The 27,266-nt window shown below is 44.3% G+C and overlaps 2 protein-coding genes across 2 annotated transcripts; one reads left to right on the forward strand and one right to left on the reverse strand.

Annotated features, from left to right (window-relative positions):
• On the forward strand, positions 1–20,581 carry gpr179 (G protein-coupled receptor 179). The gene is made up of 12 exons (XM_070433795.1): positions 1–527; positions 676–1,789; positions 2,464–2,572; positions 6,943–7,027; positions 7,289–7,515; positions 10,569–10,637; positions 13,273–13,382; positions 13,596–13,834; positions 14,191–14,329; positions 14,910–15,012; positions 15,098–15,247; positions 15,680–20,581. The coding sequence occupies exons 2-12, from the start codon at positions 858–860 to the stop codon at positions 19,070–19,072; spliced, it is 5,556 nt and encodes a 1,851-aa protein (XP_070289896.1). The 5' UTR covers positions 1–527; positions 676–857; the 3' UTR covers positions 19,073–20,581.
• On the reverse strand, positions 20,489–27,266 carry mrpl45 (mitochondrial ribosomal protein L45). Its single transcript, XM_024013922.3, has 8 exons — positions 27,019–27,266; positions 26,215–26,416; positions 25,791–25,908; positions 25,326–25,424; positions 22,689–22,737; positions 21,849–21,998; positions 21,207–21,380; positions 20,489–20,847 (listed from the first exon to the last, which is right to left on the reverse strand). The coding sequence occupies exons 1-8, from the start codon at positions 27,079–27,081 to the stop codon at positions 20,749–20,751; spliced, it is 954 nt and encodes a 317-aa protein (XP_023869690.1). The 5' UTR covers positions 27,082–27,266; the 3' UTR covers positions 20,489–20,748.

Here is a 27,266-nt window from a genome sequence, read left to right on the forward strand (position 1 = left end):
GAGTGGACAGTGAGAGCGAGAAATGCTTTACAGAGGAACTGTGGAGCGAGCAAGAATGTAACAGGCAGACAGAAGGAGGAGTGCAGAAGAGAGAGAGAGAGACGGAGGAAAGCCACTCTTTTTCTTTCCCCTTCCACACACTACTATACCTGCTCTCTCTCTCTCCCCCCACCTTGCCTCAGACACTCAATTTTGGGCTGTTCCCTCACTCCCCTCCTCCCTCTCTGCATCCTCCTGTTGTACACGCTAGCGCTTGTTTTGGGCTGGGAGTGTGGCGCACCTCTCTCTCTCTAATCTCGGTTGGTTTTGTCTCTCGCTGCTCTGCTGCTGCTCTGACAGGGGACTCGTCGTCGGGAAACGGGAATACAAACATGGGAGTGACAGGCAGATTGACTGCAGACATGATGGGAATGGTAGTGGGATTGAGCGGGAACGGCACTGGATTTTCCCATCAATTCCGTCTCCCTCCCACCGACATGCAGGATTAACCAGGAACACAACTTGGATTCCCCCAGTTCCCATCGGAGGTAGAGAGTATACTTTTTATCCGTGTGTGTGTGTGTGTGTGTGTGTGTGTGTGTGTGAGGAGTGTGTGATTATGGGGCACAAATGAACACGGTGTGTTGTGTGTCTGAGACAGTGCTACAGATGATCGACTCCCCCTTGTCGTTACAGCAGACACCTGCTGGAGCACCTCTGCCTGTATGACTACGACTGGAGAGAAGGAGAAGAGACATAAAGAGAGATGAGAGAAGAGGCTTATGAGGCTTTCTAAGCCTCGGCCAAAATGTGAAATTTATTTGAGGATTTTGAAAAAGGTCAAGACTAGAGATTATACAAGAGGGGGGTATTAGTATATGGCCCCCCCAACGGGAGTGGATTTGAGAATGGGCCCTGTCTGGCTCCTCCTGTTGCTGCTCACGCCCCTCCTTTCAGCGCAGGTTAGCATAGTTTCTGAATTGGGGACTACAGCCGAGTCAGAGGACCCAACGTCGTCCGTTGTGAGCGCTACAGGGGAGTCGGGCACCCCCTACAGCCCCGATCCCTCAGGGTCGGTCACGACCCCCTCGGAAGCCCCAGAGGAGGACTGGACGCCGGCAGAGGTCTTTCTCTACAGCGGGGACTACTCCGCCTTGGAGATAGTGGAGTGTGACCGGGCGTACAGTCTCACGGGTCAGAACGGCCCCCTGCCGCGGGGGTTCTATGTCCCCCTCCGACCGTCCATGGACGCCCTGGCCAACACGGCCAACTTCCTCAACATGATCTTCCAGGCCAGCGACCTGCGGGAGAGCAGTGTGCGAGAGGACATGGAGTGGTACCACGCCMTGGTGCGCGCMCTTCTGGAGGCCGACCCCCTCATCCGGCAGGCCCTCCTYACCTTTGAYGCCGACCCAGCCTCCACYRCCCCSCAGCTYGTGCTCCGCGCCTCCCGGAACCCTGCCCCCCCCAGGTACCAGARCATCCTCCTCCAGGACCTCTCTAGCCAATGGGAAAGTCTGCACCTCCCGGCCCCCGCACCCGACGACACCTGGTTCAGCAGTTTCAAGTTTCCCGCCTCCTCCAAMCAGCCCACCTCRRCCCTATCTAAAAGAGTCCTCCTCAATGACCTCAGCACCCTGGACACGCCCAAATGGGGGCGGGGCGATAGCTACGTGACCAATCGCAGCGGGGTGCGCTGGGCCAATGGGCCATTCCTAGAGTGTGAGGACGGCCGGTTCCTGCCGGGCTGGCTGCTCACCCTATCCACTTCCTTCTACGGCCTGAAGCCCGACCTCAGCCCTGAGTTCAGGTGAGTTAGGACCCTCGCTGCGTCTAAAATGACACTCTATTGCTTATATAGGTTTTGACCAAGTGTCACCCTATTCTCTATATAGTGCACTACTTTTGACCAGGGCGAGTTGGGCGAGGGCCCTGGTCAAAAGTAGCACACTACATAGGGAATAGGCTGCCATTTGGACAAACCCATGTCTCTCTCTGTGTCTCATACTGATGACATCATTTGAGGWAGATAGGTTTAGTACCATCATCAAGGACTATGATGGCCCCAACCCACTACTCCTGCCCCCAGTAGACTATAATTCACATTTAGTGCCTGGCTCTAAAAATATCTGTCCCCAGCAGTAGTAGGGCCTATAGTAGTAACCAGAGAGCCACACTGGAGATACTTTGATAAGCATTTGAAATAGCAGATATGATTGAATTACCCATTGCTGGATACCATCTGACATTTCAAAGTAAGGCACTTTTAAAGGCCAAAGAAGTTGATCTAGAGAAAATGTCAAGCTTCAGGCGATAGAGTTGAATATGGATGATTCAATTMCAATAATAATATATTTGTTCCCATAAAAGGTCTTGTTGTTTATGTTGCTATTTGCTATTTGTTTGTGTCCAGTTAGTTTCCAGGATAGTCTCCTTTACTGAAATGGATGTGTCTCTTTGTGTGTGTGCGCGCTCTTGTGCCAGGGGTGTAATCCGTGTGGATGTAAACGTACAAGGCTTTGATGTGAACCAGTGTGCCAYGGGGGACGCTTGGTTTGCCAACACACACCAGTGCAACCGCACCACCATGGAGGTAAAGAGATTCTCAAAATGTTTAAGCCCTGGAAAAATAGTAACTAAACCCCAAATTKTTGTTGAAGAGTTACAGGACCTCTTATCTCTGACCAAGGCCTAGATTCAATCAGATCAAGCGTTAACCGGTGATAGCGTTGGAGCTGTCAAATCGGTGAGCAGCTGCKCTTGATCATTGTCACGAAGCCACACCCATCCCAATCGCATTACAGTGGGTTTTGACCAAAGGCAACTCCTTCTCTTGACAATGCTTTGCTCCAATGCTTCGCTTTGATTGAAGTTTTTATAAAGTAGAGCAGAGCTCAACTTCTTCTACTGCTCTGCTAGCAGGGTTCTCGCCGCTCACCTTCTCATAATCCCCCGCACATTTCTCTGCATGCCCTCGTTGAAAATGAATGGGGGCACAACTTCTCCAGCTGAATTCGTTGTTGGTGAAACCCCTACATTAGAAGTTGAGAACGAGAAAGTGTAGGCTACAGATACATTAGTACGTTCAAATTGAAAGTCATTCAACAAAATAATGAGGATTTCTATCAGCCTAATCGAGGTGTAGATCTCACATTCCAGTGTTGGAACTTGTAAACAGGGCTGCATTGGAATTCTCTTAATGCAACTCCATGCACCCAATGGTGTAGATATCTGCTGTAGATATAATGCCAGGAGCCACTTGTGGATTTCACCGCTCTAACGCACTTCCACCCCCGATAATGCCAAAACAACCGCTATGCAGATGTCTGCTAAAGCAGATCTGATTGAATTGAGCCCTAAATCTCCTAGAACCAAACCTTGAGTGGGCTGGCCAGCTACTCTGTCACAAGAGACTGCAAAACCCCCTAACTGGCTAAACTCAACTCCATGATTTACATTGGAGTTGAGGGTACTGGAGYGCCGACGTCACAGAAAATGTTGATTTGATTTGATTCAAAACTACTGATTAAATCACCCAAAGAATAGCCCACAGTTACACAGAACAACGTCTTGTGTAATTGCGGGCTATTCTTTGGGGGCTAAAATCTGCAGTTTTTGAGCCATCCACACTAGTCGCCGCGCAACTCCATCGTAAGTGGTGGAGTTGAGTTGAATAAACTACAATAATCCAAACCCTAACCTATATACTTTGGTAAGTCACCATATAGGCAGTATTTAAGTAGTAGTAGTGGGTAWTGTTACATCATATGATTCATATAAATACATTCGTCAACCCTAACCGCTTTAAATAGCTTTACTCTCTCTCCACCTCCATCCTTCACGTGTTACTTCATTTACATTTTTATCCTCCACTCATCCCCTTATCCATTCATATTTGTCCTCCTCTGCTCCTCCTTTACCTTCACCCCCTATTTATTCCCCTTCTCTTGTTTGATCCTCATCTGTCCTTTCCGACACAATCCTCTCCATCCTTCTCTCTGTCTTTCACCCCTTCTTTCTCTCCACCTCCATCCTTCACGTGTTACTTCATTTACATTTTTATCCTCCACTCATCCCCTTATCCATTCATATTTGTCCTCCTCTGCTCCTCCTTTACCTTCACCCCCTATTTATTCCCCTTCTCTTGTTTGATCCTCATCTGTCCTTTCCGACACAATCCTCTCCCTCTCATCCCGCCCTTCTGTTTAAAGATAGCTGTGTTGGGTGGCGGCGGGATGATCTGCAGGATTAAGATGATAATCCAGCCCTGAACGACATCCGTCCCCCAATCCCCATGCACCCATCACTCATCTGACAGACAGAAACAACACAGGAGCACACCCATATCCCAATCTCATCAGCATCATCCCCTCTCTWGTCTCATCCTGTCCCCTCATGGAACATCCAGAGACAGGTCAGAGGTGGAACAAGAGAGAGATTGATTTCCAGGTAGAATGGGATGTTTTATTAGAGATTATTTAATTTTCTGCAAAAGGAGTTAATTGATTCATGTTTAATTGCGGGCTAAGGCCTCTTTAAAAAAGGGGAAGAGATGACTTGCATTAAAACCAATTTTAAAAAAGATGTAATACTGTATTTAAACTATATGATCTAGCTATACTTAAATCAAGTGATTTGATACCTTTATCAGGTTTTTTCAAAAGGCAAACAGATGTGTCTTTCACTTTCACTTGTGTGTGTGTGTGTGTGTGTGTGTGTGTGTGTGTGTGTGTGTGTGTGTGTGTGTGTGTGTGTGTGTGTGTTACATACAAATTACTCACCAAGTCAATTGTAAATCCATATAACAGTCGACTAAGAAAAATAAAAAACACCTCTCTCAATCAAAATGACATAACGCAATAAAAAAAACACACAATGAACCATATTAGATAGACACTCAGTAAGAGTCAAGCCATAGAGCAAATACGCCTCTGGAGTGAGCTTGATATGTACCTCATGAGGCTTTGGAGTGCAGGTCCATGCTATGTTTACCAACCGGCTGACTTTTTAATTACTTACTATGTATGCCATCACCATCTGATAATTAAATTGCCTTCATGCCTGAGTTCAGTTTAATCCATGGCACATACAAATATTTAACCCTTTAAGTAGAAACGCGTTTACCCCGCCCACCTGAGGATTTGTATTTTTCAGCCATCTATTTCCTGTTTGAGGGTTGAATATCCACTTGTCACTTAATTCTCGCTGATTGATACCTTTCATTTGAATCCTCTGACTCTTTCATACTCTTGCTTGTGCATGTCGTTTTTTCCCGTTAACGTTACGACCGTGGAAATGTTTGTTATGACCTGTCAAACACACCCCGGCAATGGCTGTAATGGGCTCAATGGGATACATTGTCTTTCTGTTGAATCTATACGAACGCTAAAGCTTCGTCAGGGATTTAACACACTGTCTCGACGCGTACATCACAAGAAAGAGAAGAAAAATAACTTTCTTTTGATGGGTGTTAATTTTTTGTGGAATTGAAAAAAGTAATAATTTAATACAGTTGAAATGTTTACAAATTAGATGCGCTGAAGTGAAACCAACTTCAGAAAATGARGACTCGAATTATAGTGATATTATGTCTGATCTCGCCAACAATGTAAAGTATGTTTAGATACTGTAGGTGTAATCTAGAGCCAAGCGTGTTTATTTTTAATCTAAGGGTATCCTGCTATTATCACACTTGTTGAATTATGCAGGAGAACGTGACAACAACAGTAATAAATGAGACAGTGCAGGTAGGGTTGACCGAGCAAGTGCAGGTAGGGTTGACCGAGCAAGTGTCTGGTGGTTGCGGGCCTGTTCCTCCCCTTTGTGTTAATTTATTCATATCTGCAAATACGTCTGGTGTATTTATGCAAATTAGGTACATATAATTTAAAAAATACCTGATACAATAAGTAAATGTAAATGAGTGCATTCTAAGAAAGAAAAGTGAAATTTTACAATAAAATGGAATACCTGAATTCCCACCAAAATCCCTGAACTCTAATTCAGTCAATATCTCACGGAATATACAAACTCAAAACTTTTGGAGTATCTTCATCCATTGTCCAACTGTTGCATTTATTATAACAGTTTTTAAAACCTTTTAACAATTTAGATGACCGTTGCTGCTTTAAGCAAGCCATTAGGTCTGTCAATACCTGATGTGGGATTGCACATGTACTTGAGGGTGGGCATGTGTTTGTGTGTGTGTGTCTGCCTACGTGTGTGTGCATATGGGATTTCACTGGTAGAAAAGGGATAATGCTCTTGGTAGCGAGGCATTACATATCCATTTAGGGTTTAACTTAGATTAACACGGAGGCGAGGGGCAAGCGTCCAAATGGGTGTTTCCTTGACTGAGTGCTGCTGTGCTGGGAAGCATCATGGTGGAAAAACTAACACCAGGCTGGCTGAGAGAACATGTGGAACACACTCCATCTCCATCAAGAACGGCCAAGCATGTCAGTCCAATCAGGCATAGGCAATACAGTCACCTAACTGTAACAATTCATACCAACAAAGCACTTTTTATCATAACAAGAGAACATTGTTTTTTTGGCCATTTTCACACAGAAATGCTGATATTACAGCAGCAGCAGRTAATGATGCCTTGGTTGCATTGGTTTTTCTGACGTCCACAGCTGTTTACAGATGGAAACATTGCAATGGATGCAGATATGCCAAAGAGAAAGTATTACTTGCATTGAATTGTTTTTTATTCCTCTAGGAGGTCCCCTTTCAGGTGTGGAGTGGGGATATTGCAATAATGATAAAGTCCTCCTAATACAGGCATGTCAAACTCGACACCTCACGGACCCTATTCATCCTTGGTAATCATGTGCGTAGACTCCTTCTAGCCAATCAGGTTCCAGCCAATCAGGGACAAGGATTGATCAAAACTCAAACTACCCCTGTCCTTGTACTGTGATGTGAACTTTAATCCCCACTGCTTTTACTACCTTCCAGTGTGAGCCAATCACAGGCCAGGGATTCAGATTGGGCCAGTACTGCTGTCGCTGCAAAGAGGGATACTACAGCCCCCCAATGGATGGTAAAGAAGACACACAGGCTTCATCCCAAATGGCACCCTATTCCCTTTATAGTGCACTACTTTTGACCAGGGCCCACAGGCTAGTGCAAGAACATTTCAATTCAATGTTTGTCTAAGAACTTTACTTTATATAAGACCCTGGTCAAGGTGATGTAATCTTTTGACTTGTAAGCCAAAAACAGCTCTAAGACAATACTTAAAGAYGTATTGTCGTCACTGTCCAGCTGTCTTTGTTTCTATCCCCGTGCGTGTCTAATACAGAAGGTGGTGCYCTGAACRACAGCGGTGGGGAGGGRGGTRGCRTGTGTTACCCGGCCCTGCCCATCTGTCTCCCCTGTTGGCCGGGCTGCAGGCGCTGCGAGGACGGCACCCCCTGTTGGGTAGAGGAGGACCGGTTCCTCAGAGCCGGGGTGCTGGCCGTCCAGGGCTTCTTCATGCTGCTGGTGTTCATCAGCATGCTGGTGGCCTACCAGTTCAGACGCAGCAGGGTGAGTGAGTTCTAGTGAGTGAGAGGGTCATATTCATTAGGGTACACTGTAGCAAAATGTATAGCAACGGAAAATGAAAATGAGTGCTTCTTGTTGGACAAGTTAAGGTAGTCCCTCCCTGTTGCAGTATGTTTTCTTCCATATGGTGCCTAATGAATACACCTCTGGAGTAGCTCCTCTAACAGTTAAGGTTAATGGTAGAGTCATATGATTCTAGATCTGTGGTTAGGGGCAACTTCTACAACAAGCCATCATTGATGATTAACTGTGCGGTTTCATTATGAAGTTCTCACTAATCTTCAAGTTTCAAWGTTTATTCGCAGTGCTACTTTAGTCTATACTTAGAAGGAAATTGATATGAAGCTCTGTTAAAAGTAACAATTAAGTTGTTCCCTCATTCTTTTGAAACACTGTCAGTGCTAGAATATTGCTTCCTTGTATAAAGCATATGCTGAAACTCTGTGGCTCTATCACAGGTAATCTAGTCATCTTGACGTCTTCTGTCATTACTCATCATCGTCGTTGTCACTCTAGATAAGAAATGTGGAAATACCTAACTCTGGGCTCTGAGCTTGAATTTAAAAAACGTCTCAAAGTAGKAGTGCTGATCTAGGATCAGGTCCTCCCTGTCCATATAATATTATTCACCACGATCTATAAGGCCAAACTGATTCTATATCAGCACTACTCTAAGACTCCTGAATATGAGCCCTGAGTGTTAACATGAATTGAATATCTTAAGCCATGTTCTATGTGACAGCTTACGAATGAATACATTTATCCGATATCAGATGTATGCATACAGTAGGGCCAACATACAGGTAACTGCCAAAATAAAGGAAATCCCCAACATAAAGTGTCTTAATAGGGCGTTGGGTCACCATGAGCCGCCAGAACAGCTTCAATGCACCTTGGCATAGATTCTACAAGTGTCTGGAACTCTGTTGTAGGGATGCGACACCATTCTTCCATGAGAAATTCCATAATTTGATGTTTTGTTAATGAAGGAAAACGCTGTCTCAGGCRCCGTGCCAGAATCATAAGTGTTYAATTGAGTTGAGATCTGGTGGCTGAGACACACAYRCTTTAAACCCCCTATACTCCTTTGATACCCCTCTTTCAAAGTCACTGAGATCTCTTCTAGCCATGGTAGCCAAACTAATGGCCAACTGGGCATGTTTATACAAGCATGATGGAACGGGACGTTTTAATTGCTTAATTAACTCAGAAACCACACCTGTGTGGAATCACCTGCTTTCAATATACACTACCATTCAAAAGTTTGGGGTGACTTAGAAATGTCCTTGTTTTTGAAAGAAAAGCACATTTTTTGTCCACTAAAAGGCCAGCATCCCGGAGTCGCCTCTTCACTGTTGACGTTGAGACTGGTGTTTTGCGGGTACTATTTAATGAAGCTGCCAGTTGAGGACCTGTGAGGCGTCTGTTTCTCAAACTAGACACTYTAATGTGCTTGTTCTCTTGCTCAGTTGTGCACCGGGGCCTCCCACTCCTCTTTCTATTCTGGTTAGCGCCAATTTGCTCTGTTCAGTGAACGGAGTGGTACACAGCGTTGTACGAGATCTTCAGTTTCTTGGCAATTTCTTGCATGGAATAACCTTCATTTTTCAGAACAAGAATAGACTGACGAGTTTCAGGAGAAAGTTATTTGTTTCTGGCCATTTTGAGCATGTAATCGAACCCACAAATGCTGATGCTCCAGATACTCAACTAGTCTAAAGAAGGCCAGTTTTATTGCTTCTTTAATCAGAACAACAGTTTTCAGCTGTGCTAACATAATTGCAAAAGGGTTTTCTGATGATCAATTAGCCTTTTAAAATGATAAACTTGGATTAGCTACGTGCCATTGGAACACAGGAGTGATGGTTGCTGATAATGGGCCTCTGTACGCCTATGTAGATATCATTAAAAATCTGCCGTTTCCAGCTACAATAGTCATTTACAAAATTAACAATGTCGACATTGTATTTCTGATCAATTTGATTGTCACACCCTGGCCTTAGTTATCTTTGTTTTCTTTATTATTTTAGTTAGGTCAGGGTGTGACATGGGGGATGTATGTGTTTTGTATTGTCTAGGGTTTTTTGTATGTTTATGGGGCAGTGTTCAGTCTAGGTGTTTGTATGTCTATGGTTGCCTAGATTGGTTCTCAATTAGAGACAGCTGTCTATCGTTGTTTCTGATTGGGAGCCATATTTAGGCAGCCATAGTCATTAGGTAGTTTTGGGTGATTGTCTATGTCTTTACGTTAGTTGCTTGTGTCTGCACTTTCGTTTTATAGCTTCACGGTCGTTTGTTGTTTTTGTATAGTTTGTCAGTGTTCGTTTCGTGTTCGTCTTCGTTAATAAAAGAAGATGTATTGTTATCACGCTGCGCCTTGGTCCTCCTCTCTTCCACAATACGACGATCGTGACATTGATGTTATTTTAATGGACAAAAAATGTGCTTTTCTTTCAAAAACAAGAACATTTCTAAGTGACCCCAAATTTTTGAACGGTAATGTACTTGTACCCCTCATTTGCTCAAGTGTTTCCTTTATTTTGGCAGTTACCTGTATATCTTCATGTATCATCACATTACAGCAGGGGCATTAGTATAATTGTACCTCCCCCTAGCCATTCTTCCTCTCTAAGATAGTGCTCCACGGGCCTAGTCTCTGCATACATCAACACATGTAGAGTTAAATGGTTAAACACGGAGCAGCGATGGTCCACAGAGACATCAGAAATCAAACCACTGTAAGATAAGCACATCATACTGAACCAATCATGTTTCCTCAATTCCTCTCGCTCCCCCTCCCCTCACTTTCCATCTCCCCTTCCACCTCTCTCTCCCTCATCCACCCTTTCCCTCTCTCCCCCTCATCACCCGCATCCTTCTCTCCATCGACCTCTACCTTCCGTCTTCTCTGCCCTCCCTCACCCCTTCCCTCCCCCTCACCTTCCCTCTCCCCCACATCCATCCCTCCTCTTTACCCTCCCTCCCTCCATCTCACCTTTCCCCCTTCCCTCTGTCTATCTCACCTCCCCCTATAGAGGATCCGGGCATCGGGTCTCCTGCTTTTGGAGACCATCCTGTTTGGCTCTCTGCTCCTGTACTTCCCGGTGAGTGAGATAATATATGAGTGAGTGAGTGTGGAGATAAGAGCGCTCTTTTCAGATCACTGCGTTGGGTTGGGGATTATATCGTAATGGGGGATTTAGATTGGTGGTTGGGAGGGGGAAGGTTGCGTCCCAAAGGCACCCGTATAGACCCTGGTCAAAAGTAGCGCACTATATAGGGAATAGGGTGCCATTTGGGATGCAGTCAATGTATTCGTTGCATAACTCTGCATTACTCGATGGCCGGCGATAGGTTATCAATCACTTGTGTGATTCATTATCCCAATTAAGTAGTCGTTGCACAACTCACTCACACATGTATCTACCCTGAATCATTGATCAAAGTATCCCGTTCAAGCCAATGGTAAATGATGGGGGCATGTGGTGCCCTTGTAGGTCATTGATCATATTACTTCGCTCGCTAGAACACAAGGTTGAGTTACATACAGTGGGGAGAACAAGTATTTGATACACTGCCGATTTTGCAGGTTTTCCTACTTGCAAAGCATGTAGAGGTCTGTAATTTTTATCATAGGTACACTCCAACTGTGAGAGACGGAATCTAAAACAAAAATCCAGAAAATCACATTGTATGATTTTTAAGTAATTAATTTGCATTTTATTGCATGACATAAGTATTTGATCACCTACCAACCAGTAAGAATTCCGGCTCTCACAGGCCTGTTAGTTTTCTTTAGGAAGCCCTCCTGTTCTCCACCATTACCTTGTATTAACCTGCACATGTTTGAACTCGTTACCTGTAAAAGACACCTGTCCACACACTCAATCAAACAGACTCCAACCTCTCCACAATGGCCACGACCAGAGAGCTGTGTAAGGACATCAGGGATAAAATTATAGACCTGCACAAGGCTAGGAGGGCTACAGGAAAATAGGCAAGCAGCTTGGTGAGAAGGCAACAACTGTTGGCCGAATTATTAGAAATGGAAGAAGTTCAAGAGGACGGTCAATCATCCTCGGTCTGGGCTCCATGCAAAATCTCACCTCGTGGGGCATCAATGATCATGAGGAAGGTGAGGGATCAGCCCAGAACTACACGGCAGGACCTGGTCAATGACCTGAAGAGAGCGGGACCACAGTCTCAAAGAAACATCCTAGTACCACACTACGCCGTCATGGATTAAAATCCTGCAGCGCACGCAAGCTCCCCTGCTCAAGCCAGCGCATGTCCAGGCCGTCTGAAGTTTGCCAATGACCATGGATGATCCAGAGGAGGATTGGGAGAAGGTCATGTGGTCTGATGAGAAAAAATAGAGCTTTTTGGTCTAAACTCCACTCGCTGTGTTTGGAGGAAGAAGAAAGGATGAGTACAACCCCAAGAACACCATCCAACCGTGAAGCATGGAGGTGGAAACATCATTCTTTGGGGATGCTTTCTGCAAAGGGGACAGGACGACTGCAACCGTATTGAGGGGAGGATGGATGGGCCATGTATCGTGAGATCTTGGCCAACAACCTCCTTCACTCAGTAAGAGCATTGAAGATGGGTCGTGGCTGGGTCTTCCAGCATGGCAACGACCGAAACACACAGGCAGGGAAACTAAGGAGTGGCCCGTAAGAAGCATCTCAAGGTCCTGGAGTGCCTAGCCGTCTCCAGACCTGAACCCAATAGAAAATCTTTGGAGGGAGCTGAAAGCCGTATTGCCCAGCGACAGCCCCGAAACCTGAAGGATCTGGAGAAGGTCTGTATAGAGGAGTGGGCCAAAATCCCTGCTGCAGTGTGTAAAACCTGGTCAAGAACTACAGGAAACGTATGATCTCTGTAATTCCAAAAAGGTTTCTGTACCAAATATGAAGTTCTGCTTTTCTGATTATCAAATACTTATGTCATGCAATAAAATGCAAATTAATTACTTAAAAATCATACAATGTGATTTTCTGGATTTGTTTAGTTATTCTCTCTCACACAGGAGAGTGTACCTATGATAAAATTGACAGACCTCTACATGCTTTGTAAGTAGGAAAACCTGCAAAAATCGGCAGTGTATCAAATACTTGTTCTCCCCACTGTAATGTGCGATATACACATATTAATGTGTTCCCTTCTCTCCGTTTCAAAATAGGAGGAGCTTTGCTGTATTCCACTACTACGGAACAACACACTAAAGAAACACATATGGGAGAGTTCAGACGCTGAAAGAGGCCGACACAAAGGTGAAATTCCTTTCAGTCTGCTGTAACTGTGGAGCGTTTGGCCCAGACAAAGGGGCAACCGAGGGACAGACTCTCTCATCTCTGATAGGGCCGACCTGGGGTGGTCACACACCGCCCCCTTTAGCCCTCCAGCCATTTGATCTACTGTTGCCGCGGTCACCGACCTAGAGCACACATACAATTCCACTCATGTACACACACGGTCCTGTACACTGCGCATTTCTGTATACGTTCTGTACTGTTGTATACAGTTGTGATTACTAAGTGCATAACGTGTCTCTCCTCTGAAGAAGGTAGAAATGTTCTATTTAAACACATTCTAATCAATTATGGTTCTGTATTATTTGTATCCACAAAGCCTGTTGCCTATTGTAACTACAAAGACAAGGTAAACTAAGCTCACAGGGAGTGATTTTGCGTGATAGATCATCTGCTAATGCCTCTCTCTATCTCTCCCCCTCAGGTATTCATCCTGTACTTCAAGCCCAGCACCTTCCGATGCATCCTGCTTCGCTGGGTGCGACTTCTGGGCTTTGCCATAGTCTATGGAACGGTAACACTGAAGATATATAGGTCTGTACTACTGCACTCTCTCACTACTACATTTCACGTATCGTCAGTATCACCGCATGTGTATCCCCTCGTTATAGTCAGGTCGAACAATATGTTGTGAGATCTTTCACTGAACTCAGATCAGTTTGTATGCTGTAATGTAATTCAAAAAGTGTCTGTATATGTATCTCTCTGTGGAATGAGTAACATCAAGTCAACTTCCCACACATACAGGGTTCTCAAGGTGTTCCTGTCGCGCACAGCCCAGAGAGTGCCCTACATGTCCAGCATACACCTGCTGAGGTTGCTGGGAGTCATGGTTGTGACCGTCAGCTGGTTCCTGTGTGCGTGGACCGCRGGCGTTCTACAGAACCGTGACCGTAACGTCCCGTTACTGATCATATCGACCACGTCGGATGGTCAGGGCTTCAGCCTCTGTGACCTGGACCGCTGGGACTACATGATGGCCGTGGGTGAGTGGATAACACTAATTGAAAAAGAGGGTTGTTTGTGTTTTCCAGGTGATACAGAGAACAAAAATCTATATTGAAAAGAGAAACTCCAGCACACGGGCATTCTTGTGTAGACCTATTGACCAAAACCAAAAATCCAGTGGATGCTACTGTTATCGATTTGGCTTTTTCTGTCTGGTTTCAAATAAAAGAACACTGAGCTACAAATCACATTCCTGATTGAGGTCAGGGGTAAAATCAATTTACAAAGATGATTTTGAGCTCAAAAAACCCAGACAAAACAACACATTACTGCCTGACACTACTTGTGTATGAGAAGAGTATAAACGTTATGTCTGTCTCTTTGTCTGACTCAGCCGAGCTGATGTTTCTGTGCTGGGGCAGTTTACTGTGCAGTGCTGTGAAGCCAGTGCCCTCAGCCTTCCACGAGCCTCGCTACATAGGTATCGCCATACACAACGAGCTGCTGCTATCATCCATGTTCCACCTGCTACGGTAACCAGCGTACATGATACTTGGCTCTTAACAGAGGCAGTTAACTGGGATAAAGCCAATGATTTATAGTATATAGGCCTACACTAGATCACTGACAGGGGGCGCTGTTTAGAAGCCACCGCACCTCCATCTTGGCACTCCCCCACCATTGTGAAAAATATTTTGAAAGCTGTAGAAATGTATTTATTCATGTTTTTTGTACAATACGTTTATTTTATTACAAACACAATGCATACTTTACATTATATTATGTGAGCTAAACATAAAAAAGACAATAAAAAAATAACATGTTCCGTAAAGTATCATTTTTCGAAAGTTCTGTTACTGTGCCCACTACAACAAAAAWTACCTAAATTCATGTACTTTTGTCCTTGAAACATTTAATTCCTATGGAGGACTGCTTCTTCTGGGGAGTGCCAATATGGCTGACCGGTGGCTTCAAAGCCTCTCATCGGCCAATACATAGCATCAGCAATCCAGGGTTTATATACATCATTGAATAAAACATGCTTATTCACCAGGAGAAACGCTTATTGTATAGGGACATATAACATGTCTTCCTGTTCTATATTTTCCTTAGGTTTGTCATGCCCTCTCTGCATCCTGACTGGATGCTGTTGCTGTTCTTCACCCATACGCATGTCACTATCACCGTGACACTTGCCCTGCTCTTCATACCCAAGGTACATGGCAATTTTCTTCCACAAGCAATGTAAGTATAAATCTGTCTCTGACACATGATAACTACTCTGTGTGTGTGTTCTGTAGTTCCTCCATGTGTCGAGGGCGGGGAGAGAGGAGATTGCAGAGGAAGTGTATGAGGATGAGGTGGACTTGCGGCGATCCGGCTCGTACCTCAACAGCAGTTTTACCTCAGCAGTTTGGAGTGACCACAGCTTGGACCCCGATGACATTCGGGTAAACTCCCTTTCTGCCCCGGACCCTTACTAAGTGACCATTTCTATTCAGGCACTGTCCAGGCCAAGACGGGGAGAAATGATTAAATAGAATTTAAACTTTAGTAAAATAAAACAATTATAAACATTGAATTACTGYTATAACCATTTGTAGGATTACTTTATACWAATTTAAAACCAATTAGAATTTTCATTATAAACTTACACATAAAAAGCCCTGTGTGTATTTCACAATATGTGGCCTGGCATAGACCTGACCTGTGTTTTCTTTTCCGCCTGCCCCTTCTCTTCTCCCTAAACTTGCTCTCCTTGTCCTTAACAATAACTCTTCCCCAACTAACTGTTCCCTATGGCTTTTCCTCTGCTCACTCATACCAATACCCTCCCTAATTCCCTTTATCCTTCCTTCTCTCTTCCTTTTCACCTGCACCAGGATGAGCTGAAGAAATTGTATGGTCAATTGGAGGTCCACAAGACCAAGAAGATGACAGCAAACAACCCCCACCTGCAGAAGAAGCGCAKCTCTCGGCGCGGGCTGGGCCGGTCCATCATAAAGCGTATCACTGAGATCCCAGAGTCCATGAGYCGACAGTGCAGCCGTGATGGCAAAGAGGTCAACYTGGGCAGCAGGGATGTTACGCACGCCGAGTCCAGTAAGAGAGCGCCAGATACTTTTAGCGTAAATTACAAAGATCAACCAGTAAAGCAGTCTTCACCAGTGCTGCGTAAATCTCAAAGTGACTATGACTATGTAACCGATAAAGACCCCTCCTTGCACGACACCATGTTAAGGGCGAATCTAGCTAAGAGATGCTCACAGCGCTCTGAGACAGACTCGCTGGATATCGCACCATTGGTCTGTAAGTCGGCCAGTGCCCAAAACCTTACAGTCGATAACAATCTCTTGTTTCCTGGACCTACCAAGCTACACAAGTCACTGAGTTTAGCGTCCACTAAAGCCCACAGTCTGGAAGACACCTACCGGGTTGGAAGAAATACCCCAGGCGAGCAAGGGCAGTCCCAACAGGATATCGCTATCAAGGACCAGACCTCAAGTGCCCTTGTGCAATCCCAGTCTTATGACAAGGCCGAAGTGTGTCCCTGGGAGTTGGCGGAGGAACGCCCTGCCAATAAGAACCAGCCACACGTTACCTTTGCTCCCTCTGAGGAAGAACCACAGAGCCCAGAGAGTATATCATCACCAATACTGAAACATATTTGCCCCTGGGACCATTTACCTGTTCCTACCCCAGCAGAAAGTCCTGCTGGGGATTCACAAGGCGGAGAGGCAGAATGCGAGTCCCCGAGACCCCAGGCTCCCATCTCCACTAGTGTACCTGGGTCCCCAAAGGCTGCAAAGGACATGCGGGCCTTCTCCTTCCGCACTTCCACCCAGAAATGGCTCTCTGTGAAATCTTTCGTAGGATCTGTGGATGCAAGCATCAAGGAAAAATCCAAAAAGGAGACAGCAGGAGATACGGTAAAGAAACWGGACTCAATATCACRAAAAAGCCAGGGGAGTGTAGCCGCCATCGCCGTCATCGCAGCATTAAAATTAAAAACGCCAAGCATTTCCAGCGCAGAAACGAAATCACAAAGTGTTTCAAACTTGGAGAAGAAATGTAGCGTTTCAAGCGTAGACAAGAGGACACAGCAAAAAATAAGTATGACAACAGGAGATGCGAAACCTGTCCTCGTGAAACAGGCTGCAATCAGACTGTCTTCAAGTGATTCCTCTGAAAGAAGTCCTAGGAGAATAGTGGTTGTACAGTCCACTGTCTATCCCTGGGACTCAGAGGACATGCAAAAGGACAGTGTGTATGAAAACGTGTTCATCTCAAGGGAAAGCACTGCACATAGCACAGCTAAGACTCCTTCCACTCACAGAAGAGGTAGCCAAATTAGGCCTGCTCTGAGTGTTTCCCAATCAGATATTTGCCCATGGGATGTTCCTGCTTCCTCCCAGCAGGCCCCACAGAGACAACAGAGCACCACAGCAGACATCTGCCCATGGGAGGTGGGGGAACCAGAGGAGGATCCAAAGGCGCCTGCACGTGCCAGTGTATGTCCTTGGGAATCAGAAGAAGTATTTAAAAGACGGGAGAGTGTCCGGGGAGATGTATGCCCTTGGGAAGGTGATGTTTCCACTATCCCAATTACCTCAGCGTCCAACCAGTCTGAGGAGAAACCAGAGGGTCTGAACAAGAAACCAACAGATGTATGTCCTTGGGAAACTGATGAAACGCCACAGATTTCTCACGGCCTGAAACCCCAAAAGAGTGTACGGGTTGATGTCTGCCGTTGGGATGTGGGGGATTCCTTCCCTGAAAAAGTAAAGGTGCCGATTATTTATGAAAATGTTAATCCACAGGAGGACAAGGGATTACGTAATGCGCCACCAAAATGTCAGGAGACAATACATGCCAATGTCTGTCCATGGGAATCTGAAGAGACCCCTAAATCCCAAGACGGTGTACGGGAGAATGTCTGTCCTTGGGAATCAACAGACACGCCAAGCATTGGGAAACAAGATGTACAAACAAAAAGCACAGAGCAAGCTAAATCTGCCCCTGAAAAACTAAGTGTCCCCTTAGCAAAAGCATGTCCATGGGAATTCCCTGACCCACCAAAAGATTTGACAGTACTTTGTCCTTGGGAAGAGGAGAGTCCAATGCCACCCATAACCATAAAGATCACCAAAACATCATTTTCCCAGGAGACCACTGTTGCAAAAACAGACATTTGTCCAAGGGACATTGGAGACCAAGAAAAGACAGATGGAAAAGACGGCCCTTGTACAAATGTTTGTCCTTGGGAAACTCAAGGCAGAACTCAAGCTGATCCAAAAGAGACTGACAGCATTCGAGTAAATATTTGTCCTTGGGAGACTGAGAAAACAGAGAAAACAGAGCAGCAAGACAGCACTCTGGCAATTGTCTCCATGGAAACAGGAAAGACTAAACGACAAGACAGCGTTCTAGCAGAGGTTTATCGTTGGGAAACTGGGGCAAATGATGAGCCAGACAAGACAAAAAGACGAGATGGCACTCAAACGGACGTTGGTCCACGGGAAACTGAGGAGCCAAAAAAGACAGAGGAGAAAGATGGTGTCAAAGTTGATGTTTGTGCCTGGGAAACTGGAGAGACTGACAAGACAAATGGACAAGACAGTACTAAAGCAGATATCTCCAAGGAAACACAAAAAGAGAAAAGACGAGACAGTGTTCGAGTTAATATTTGTCCTTGGGAAACTGATGTCCCCGAAGAACCAGAAAAGATGAAAAAGCAAGACAGTGTTAGGGCAGATGTTTGTGTATGGGAAACTGGTCCAGCTGAAGAGTCAGAAAATACTAAAAGCCAGGACAGCACCAAGGCAGACATTTGTCCATGGGAGACCAGGGATCCTATAGAACCAGAGAAGATAAAAAAGCAAGAAAGTGTTCAAGCAGACATTTGCCCATGGGAAACTGATGAACCAGAAAAGTCTGCAGAGAAAGAGGAAACTATCCTTGCCAGTGGCAGACAGGACGTCACAGAGACCCAGGGTGCACTCTCTATGGAACAGGGCGACGCTGCAGAATCTGCAGCCGGCAGCACGCAGGGGGCAGAGGCGACCAAAGCTAACGTGCCCCTGGCTCGGCGTGATGCTATGTGCCCTTGGGAGATGGAAGGGACCAAACCACCATCATCCCCCTCATCCATCACGGAACACGACAATAACTCTGACATTTTTACATGGGATCCTGAAAACATTCCTGAAGAGGAAGAGGAGGAAGACGATGCCGAAAGTGCTGCAGAAGCCTTCGTCTTCCCATCCGACTTGTAAACGCCAGGCCTGTCAGTTACTGGCTAGAACAAGAATGGTCTCAGTGGGTTGTTACACCCGATTCACTGACTGGGTCACTGTGCAAAGATGTCCTATAGCAGGGGGGGTAATGAATCGGACATGACCTCTGCAAACCTGAATGTAGCAAAGGCCCCTGGACTGTCCATCCATAACACTCCCCAGAAAGACACTGCTCCACAAGCAATACGTCCCTGGGCCAGGATCTGCAAAAGCTCTGCCCACCAGAGGTACATTTACCCTCCCAAGTTCTCAATTAGAGAAAGCGTCTGGATGCAGTCCCTCTCCTTCTTCTTACCCTTTTTAGAAAGGTATATTGTTTTCTGTGTCTTTGTGTGTTTATAAGTGACACTGCGGTCTTCTGTATCACACAGTTAAAACCCCATTGCCATGGCTGTAAAAGGTTGACAATGTGTTTAAAAAGTAACAGCCTGAGCCTTACGAAGCTGGTGATAAATCCTTATAGACACACAGGGATATAATCTACACTAGACCAGTGCTCCTTCAGGTTAACCTGGAAGCACATCCAGCAGTTTGGAAATCACTGATTACAACGGTGGTGATGCATGTCCTTTTGTTGCCTGCTATAAACACATTCCAAACTATTTAAGGACAGCTTTCCAGCTGTAATATTTATCTGTGCTTTTTCAAAGTCAATTGTGTCAATTACACAGTCGTGGCTACAAGGATATCAAATTTAATGTCAGTAATGTAGAACAACATAATCATGTCCCCACAGACACAGTGCTAATATTAATAATATAATACATCTAACTTTAACAGAGAACTTAAATCGTACTAATTCAACACTGATTTAGCTATAATCTGTTCTTTTGAATAATTTACAATAGCAATTTTATTAGCAGAATAATAAATACATATTTCAAAAAAGGTATATCTGCACTTTGAGGATGCACGACCAAACCTTTTTTCACATTCTTTTTTTAAGCATACAACTCAACTTGGAAACAGTTGCCCTAAAACAACTGCACCTCAGTATAGTCCCGCTAAAACTGTACATAAGGCCCTTTGTCATTGATTTATTCACCATTTCCATGCTTTATTTACCAAATGTATCCATCCATATTTGCCACATCTCCTCATTCAGTGAAAATGAAAATGTCGTACCGTGGTGATATCATCTTCATGTGTTGCCTCGTGTTTTCCGCAATGGACCAACTTCGTTTTGGGAGTGTTTTTTTTGATGCATGTAATGTGTTTTTTGAATGGGTGTGCTGTGTCTTTTTGTTAAGTAGAATCAAACACCATCATTACACAACGCATCGTTTTTGTATGCATGTTGAAAATTATCTCTGTTGATTTCAGTTATTTTTGTATGTATTGCCGATGAAAAGTAGATTATTCTGATAACTATACATTCACTGAAATCCAAAAAGGTATGAAAAAAAGAGATGGGACATTTTATTTTTGTATTCTTTAAAATGAACATGTAATATATTCACCATTGAAATAAACCATACAATCTCTACAGATCTGGACAATATGGATTATTTGAAGTGTTTGAGATATACAAGTGTAAGGTGTAACAAACAGTGTATTTTTTAAATATAAACGCAGAAAACTAAATGTAGCTTCATGGTTTCTTAAAAAAATGTGAACGTATGTGCTGGCTCAGAATTACAGCTCCCACCTGTGGTCTATTTGTGCCACTGCACAGCCTTAGGCTTGGGCACTTCATAGTTGAGCCCCTCAAATTCCTCGCCTGGCTTGAGCTCCGGGCCGGGGATCATAACAGTCTGAAACAGAGCAAATAAAAGCCAGTGAGCAGAAATTACAACCACAGACAAATGGGCTCTCATATTAGCTTGTGTGTACCATAAGAAATCTGAGAAATCTAAGGCCAGTCCTAAAACTGTCTGAGACAAAACACATATGGTAAATAACAGAGATTTAGTACATTTAAAAAATCATTTAAAATCCATTCAGGTAATGAACTGAAAATGTATTCAGGAATTTCATTAGTCATCTAATCATTTTCTAATCAACCCTTTGGTAAACAGTGTTAAAGGGGCACATCACCACTTTTGAACCTCATTCATTTGTGACGTGCCCCTTTAAATCAGTAATCTTGCTACAGACTCCTATGAAAGGTCACCTTGACGACGGGTTCCTTCACTGGGGCCCAGGCTGGTACTATCTTGCCATGTAACCTCCACATGCCGTATGGGTTGACGAGGTGCCTCTCCAGAACCAGGTACTCCAGCACATCCCTGGGCTCCTCTTCGCTCCCCATCATCAGTCTGCCGAAGCGGTCGTAGACAGCCAGGGTCTAACCACCAGAACACACAAGTTAACAATTTAGGAATGATGTTAATTCAGGTAACACAACAAGGTAACACAACCCTTATTGAGGATAATGGTGAAACGATGATGTAAACATTAGAGTGGTTACGTTCAGCCATAAGAGTGGGACAGATTCAGGGAGCAGGAAAAGGTAGGGGGGAAGGAGAAAAGAGAATGAGTTAAGAGAGAATTGGTTCACTCATTACTAATTGGTTCACTCATTACTACTATGCTAATGAAATGTGAATGTTTCAGTCTATAAATAAATGCAGACCCTTATAGCTAAAGCTAAGCATACCGCCATTGTCTCCTTTTAACGTTTCAAAATGTGGGATTCCATAGTACCCAACCTGTGTGTTATATACTTGTTTAACGGCTCGTCGTGACAGTATTCCAAAATGACGACAACCATTTCCGGAGTGACAGACCGTGTGTTTGCGACTGTCCGTCTCACCTGTCTGGAGTGCATGCGCACCGTAACCTGCCCGTACATGTTGCCTTTGCTGACCATGTCTGGGCAGCGGGCGTGCACCACCTTGGGCGGCTCCAGGGACTCCACGAAATGCCACCGCAGCGTCTTGTAGCGGTTCCCCCTCACCATCTCCTGCACAGGATGGACAGACAGTGAGCTAATGCCATATCTAAGCTAAAAGAGCATCCCAAAGACAAAACACAACAAGTAACTTATAGGTTATAACATAGGTTACAAGTATAATTAACATTTGATCATACTATTTCTTAGTAAAATACCTGGTTAATTCTGTACCGTAAAATTAAGTACAATCGGCTTGGGCGATAGAGACCATGTGAGGTCGGTATGTGCTAGCCCACTACTTATAACTAAGAAATGTCAAAGAAATGATATCCAAGCCAGGGCTGCAGCTATGCATTTGGTTTGCTAACTGGCTAGATGTCGTCAAGATCAAGCGTCTTGCTTACAGCAGAGACATTCAACTCCCTCCTGGATCGAGAGGACTGTTGCCTAAATTGTTTTGAGCGTTTAAAAACAGAGCCCCATGTGTGCACTTCTGGTAACACCGCATACCCCCGTATGGTACAGAAACGGTATGACAATCTATATACCGCCCAATCCTAAAGTGCAGCCACACACAATATTTGCAGCAGCAGCAATTTTCATGACATCATGATAACACTGGGATTGTATCAGTGCAAATAGAACTGAGGATAAATATACATGTTGAAATAAATAGCCTGTGTATTGTACAAACAGCAACAGTTAAAGCAAGTGTACTGGTGATGGTGACAATAACTGCCTGAAGGAAGGAGAACTTACAGGGTAACACCTTTCTGTCACAAGGGAGTGAAGTTTCTCCTTGTTAAACCTGAAAACACACAGACAGAAGAAGGGTGATACACTTAGAAGAGCGACTGCCCCTAAAAAGCAACTTCTTGTTTTGATAGTGACCTGTGGCATCGATGAGCCAAAAACATTTATTCTGGTTTCAAAATTTACTACAAAGTGTAAATAGGATCATTTTGGTCATAAAGTAAATCTCGACCAAAACGGAGATATTCGAGATAGCAAAAAACGGTATGTCATGGAATGAATGGGACTGTAACAGTTTTCCTCGGGTTGTGTTTACTTCAAACTTGCCCACATGCCAAAAGCTGGCAGCACCCAAGTAATCATCAATTTGGTGCGCAGCTGCACACGACCAGATTTTAATGCCCATGGTCAATTTGGTTTGACATTTGATATACCCATGGGGCTAGTTAGGGACCATCGGTAAAATACACACTGTACAGTGCATTCGGAAAGTATTCAGCCCCCTTGACTTTTTGCACATTTTGTTACATTACAGCCTTATTCTAAAATTGATTAAATGCATTTTCCCCCCATCAATCTACACACAATACCCCATAATGAMRAAGCAAAAACAGGTTTAGACATTTTTGCAGATGTATTCAAAATAAAAACCTGAAATATCACTTTTACATAAGTATTCAGACCTTTTACTCAGTACTTTGTTGAAGCACCTTTGGCAGTGATTACAGCCTTGAGTCTTCTTGGGTATGACGCTACAAGCTTGGCAAAACTGTATTTGGGGAGTTTTTCCCCATTCGTCTCTGCAGATCCTCTCAAGCTCTGTCCGGTTGGATGGGGAGCGTCGCTGCACAGCTAWTTTCAGGCCTCTCCAGAGATGTTGGATCGGGTTCAAGTCCGGGCTCTGGCTGGGTCACTGAAGGACATTCAGAGACTTGTCCCGATGCCACTCCTGAACTGTCTTGGCTGTGTGCTTAGGGTCGTTGTCCTTTTGGAAGATTAACCTTCGCCCCAGTCAGAGGTCCTGAGCGCTCTGGAGAAGGTTTTCATCAAGGATCTCTGTACTTTCCTCCGTTCATCTTTCCCTCAATCTTGACTAGTCTCCCAGTCCCTGCCGCTGAAAAACATCCACAGCATGCTGCCACCACGCTTCACCGTAGGGATGGTGCCAGGGTTCCTCCAGACGTGACGCTTGTGCCAATGAGTTCAATCTTGGTTTTATCAGACCTGAGAGTCCTTGTTTCTCATGGTCTGAGAGTCCTTTAGGTGCCTTTTGGCAAACTCCAAGCAGGCTGTCATGTGCCTTTTACTGAGGATTGGCTTCCGTCTGGCCACTCTACCATAAAGGCCTGATTGGTGGAGTGCTGCAGAGATGGTTGTCCTTCTGGAAGGTTCTCCCAGCTCCACAGAGGAACTCTGGAGCTCTGTCAGAGTGACCATCGGGTTCTTGGTCACCTCCCTGACCAAGGCCCTTCTCCCCCGATTACTCAGTTTGGCCAGGCGGCCAGCTCTAGGAATAGTCTTGGTGGTTCCAAACTTCTTCCATTTAAGAATGATGGAGTCCACTGTGTTCTTGGGGACCTTCAATGCTGCAGACATATTTTGGTACCCTTCCCAGTTCAGTGCCTCGACACAATCCGGTCTCGGAGATCTACGGACTATTCCTTCGACCTCATGGCTTGGTTTTTGCTCTGATATACACTGTCCACTATGGGACCTTATATAGACAGATGTGTGCCTTTCCAAACCATGTCCAATCAATTGAATTTACCCCGGTTGGACTCCAATCATGTTGTAGAAACATCTCAAGGATGATCAATGGAAACAGGATGCACCGGAGCTCAATTTCGAGTCTCATAGCAAAGAGTCTGAATAAGGTATTTCTGCTTTTTATGTTTTCGCTTTGTCGTTATGGGGTATTGTGTGTAGATTGATGAGAAAAAAAAAGTATATAATACATTTTAGAATAAGGCTGTAACGTAACAAAATGCAGAAAAAGTCAAGGGGTCTGAATACTTTCTGAATGCAATGTACATGGAACAATATTTTAAATGTCAATAGTACCTTATTTCAATGACAAACTATAAATTGTAGAAATTGATATACAAATATTGAAAGTATTTATGGAGACAACTAAAAGACGGACAAAATGAAAATATTGTCCCATTTACATTGTATAATTTATTGACGGTCACCAACTAGCTCCAGAGATAGGCTATCCAAGGCTATCCAATGTCAAACCAACTTCGCCACGGTCACACACTAATCACCTGAAGCTAATTGGCAAAAGAAGTTGGCTAGCACTAGCTAGCCTAGGCGACTTCAAGACAAGACCTGGTTAGACTGTTTCAAGTTACTGTTGCATCTTCTTAATGAGCAAGCCGAAAAACTAAGCCAAATCAGGTAGTTCAGATTTACAAACAAAATTGGCCTAAACAGACTTTCACAGCAAGCTATATCAGTGAAGGCAATATATCCATCATGAGCACAGTGAGTCACTATCTCACTTCCATTAGAAATGCCTCACTGGATTAACTGGGGACACCACCCACCCCTTTCACAGATCATCTTTGCCTGGTAGCCAAGAGTGTAAGCAGGATAGGGAGCAGTTGATTTGGGTCATATGAGAGTGAGTGTATCTCTTACTGTGTGAGAGCGTTGTGCGCGTCAACGAAGATCTCCTGAGCTTTCACTGGGAACGCCTTTGTGGTGAACTCAGCGTCATGCTCTTTGATCTTGCGTATCCTGCAGTGGAGAGAAGGTTTGGTGTTCCCACTTTAAATGAAATTCTACTTTTAAGCCTTCATAAACCCTTTATTAGGCTTTCATGAATGGACTATAAAGCCTTTATAAAAGTTTGTTTAAAGTGTAACCGGGTTTGTTTCAATGCCAAAGACGTTAATGCAATATAAGAGACAAATAGGTACTCATTCTAAGTCTAATAGTAACAGAGAGTAAGAATATCTAAGGAGTACATGACAGACAGTCTTTGCTAGCTGGGAGTATTTGAGTGTGTGTGAAAGATAAGGAACAATCGCTCAATATCCTACAAAAAGATAAACAATGGGGCGGCGGGCAATGTTAGAGTGTGACACAGGAAGAGTGTCTCACGCTAGCTGGGAGGCAGCACCCTGTTTGATCTGCTCTGTGCGCTGTTTCAGRCCCTCTTTSGACAGACTGGAGAGACGAGCATCACCTTCTGGGGGGATATAGGGGTCAAACACTCCCGCTGTGGTAGTGGAAAGGAGAGAGATATTGGTTATTGTGACTATGTATATTATTTGCTTCATTGTAACAGTGGCAACCCTGTTAACTTTGATTCTGTGCACAACAAACTGAAGGTTTTAACTTTAAGATGACCATAATGTATATGCTAATACTATACTGGTCTAGCTTGCTTTTAGAACAAGTCTACAACATTTATTCTCAAATGGCTCATAAGTCTTACACTACTGCTGATATGCAGTCATCAGCAGTAGTGCCAGACTGTCTGACATTTTGAAAAGTGTACGAATGCACTTAAACAGGTCTGTACCAGTGCAGGCGATGTTGATGGCTCTCTCCATGTACTCCTGCCTCAGGACAACACCTGCCGCTCTGGCTTTGGCCTCCTGGTCTGCCGACGCTGCTGCCTTTCCTTTAATCCCCACTGCGGGGGGAATGAAGTAGCGCTTCTTGGTCCTTACCGGGACAACAAAGGGCAGGGGATACCGTACCTCCAGCGAAGCCTCTGCATTCTGCATGAGGGAAAAGCAGGTGGATTAGATAAGAAATCATGGAGTACCAGTCTATGCATAAAGGTTATAGCACAATTTGTTCATGTGGTTTGCAAATTCACGGAGATAAGAGAATTGCACATCCTTATCAATTGGTTATTATTGTATGGTTAATATCATAATATGATGGTACATTCGAGAACATTTTCGTTTTTGCATTTAGTTTAACAAACAACTTGGTTTTTAGAAATAAATACAAAAATCAGATGATGCTAGTCAAAGAGACTGAAGAAAACAGTGTTATAAAATGCAATTATGACATCTTATTAAGTTACATGCATTTTAGGTTGGCTACGGTGATTGATTAATGAGTATAGACTAGCGAGGTAGCTAAACTGGTTTAAAACTTAGTCAGTTGAAAAATGTACTGTTTTAGCAAGAGTTGCCTTCCAAAAAGATCTGCTTGCTGGGTTTAGCTAGGTTAGCTAACTTAGCTAGCTAGCTACTGCTGATTATAAACCTACAGCTTTTTTCGGTGGCATTTTCTCGGGCAGAGCAGTCAACATTTCAATGAATTATGTGAAATGTATAGCTAATGTAATCAATATTCTCTCAAATAATACCTTCAAATTGCTGAATCTCATCCGATGCAGAGGCAGTAATGCCCTCCTCATGGACATCGCCATATTTGCTGTCAGCTCAGTTTGAGGTGTGTTCAAGAACAATATATCTGCGCTGTGCTGCGTATTGTTACGATTCTCCTTGCAACGTTTTGGGGGTCACTTTGGCTATTCTGCCTTGCTCTGCATTTTATAATAAACTATTACTTGTTTAGGTTTTTTTAATCATGAGAATCTGCTTTATTGTTGGT

Source organism: Salvelinus sp. IW2-2015, linkage group LG21 (genome assembly GCF_002910315.2).
Source record: "Salvelinus sp. IW2-2015 linkage group LG21, ASM291031v2, whole genome shotgun sequence".
In the NCBI taxonomy this organism is placed as follows: Eukaryota; Metazoa; Chordata; class Actinopteri; order Salmoniformes; family Salmonidae; genus Salvelinus; species Salvelinus sp. IW2-2015.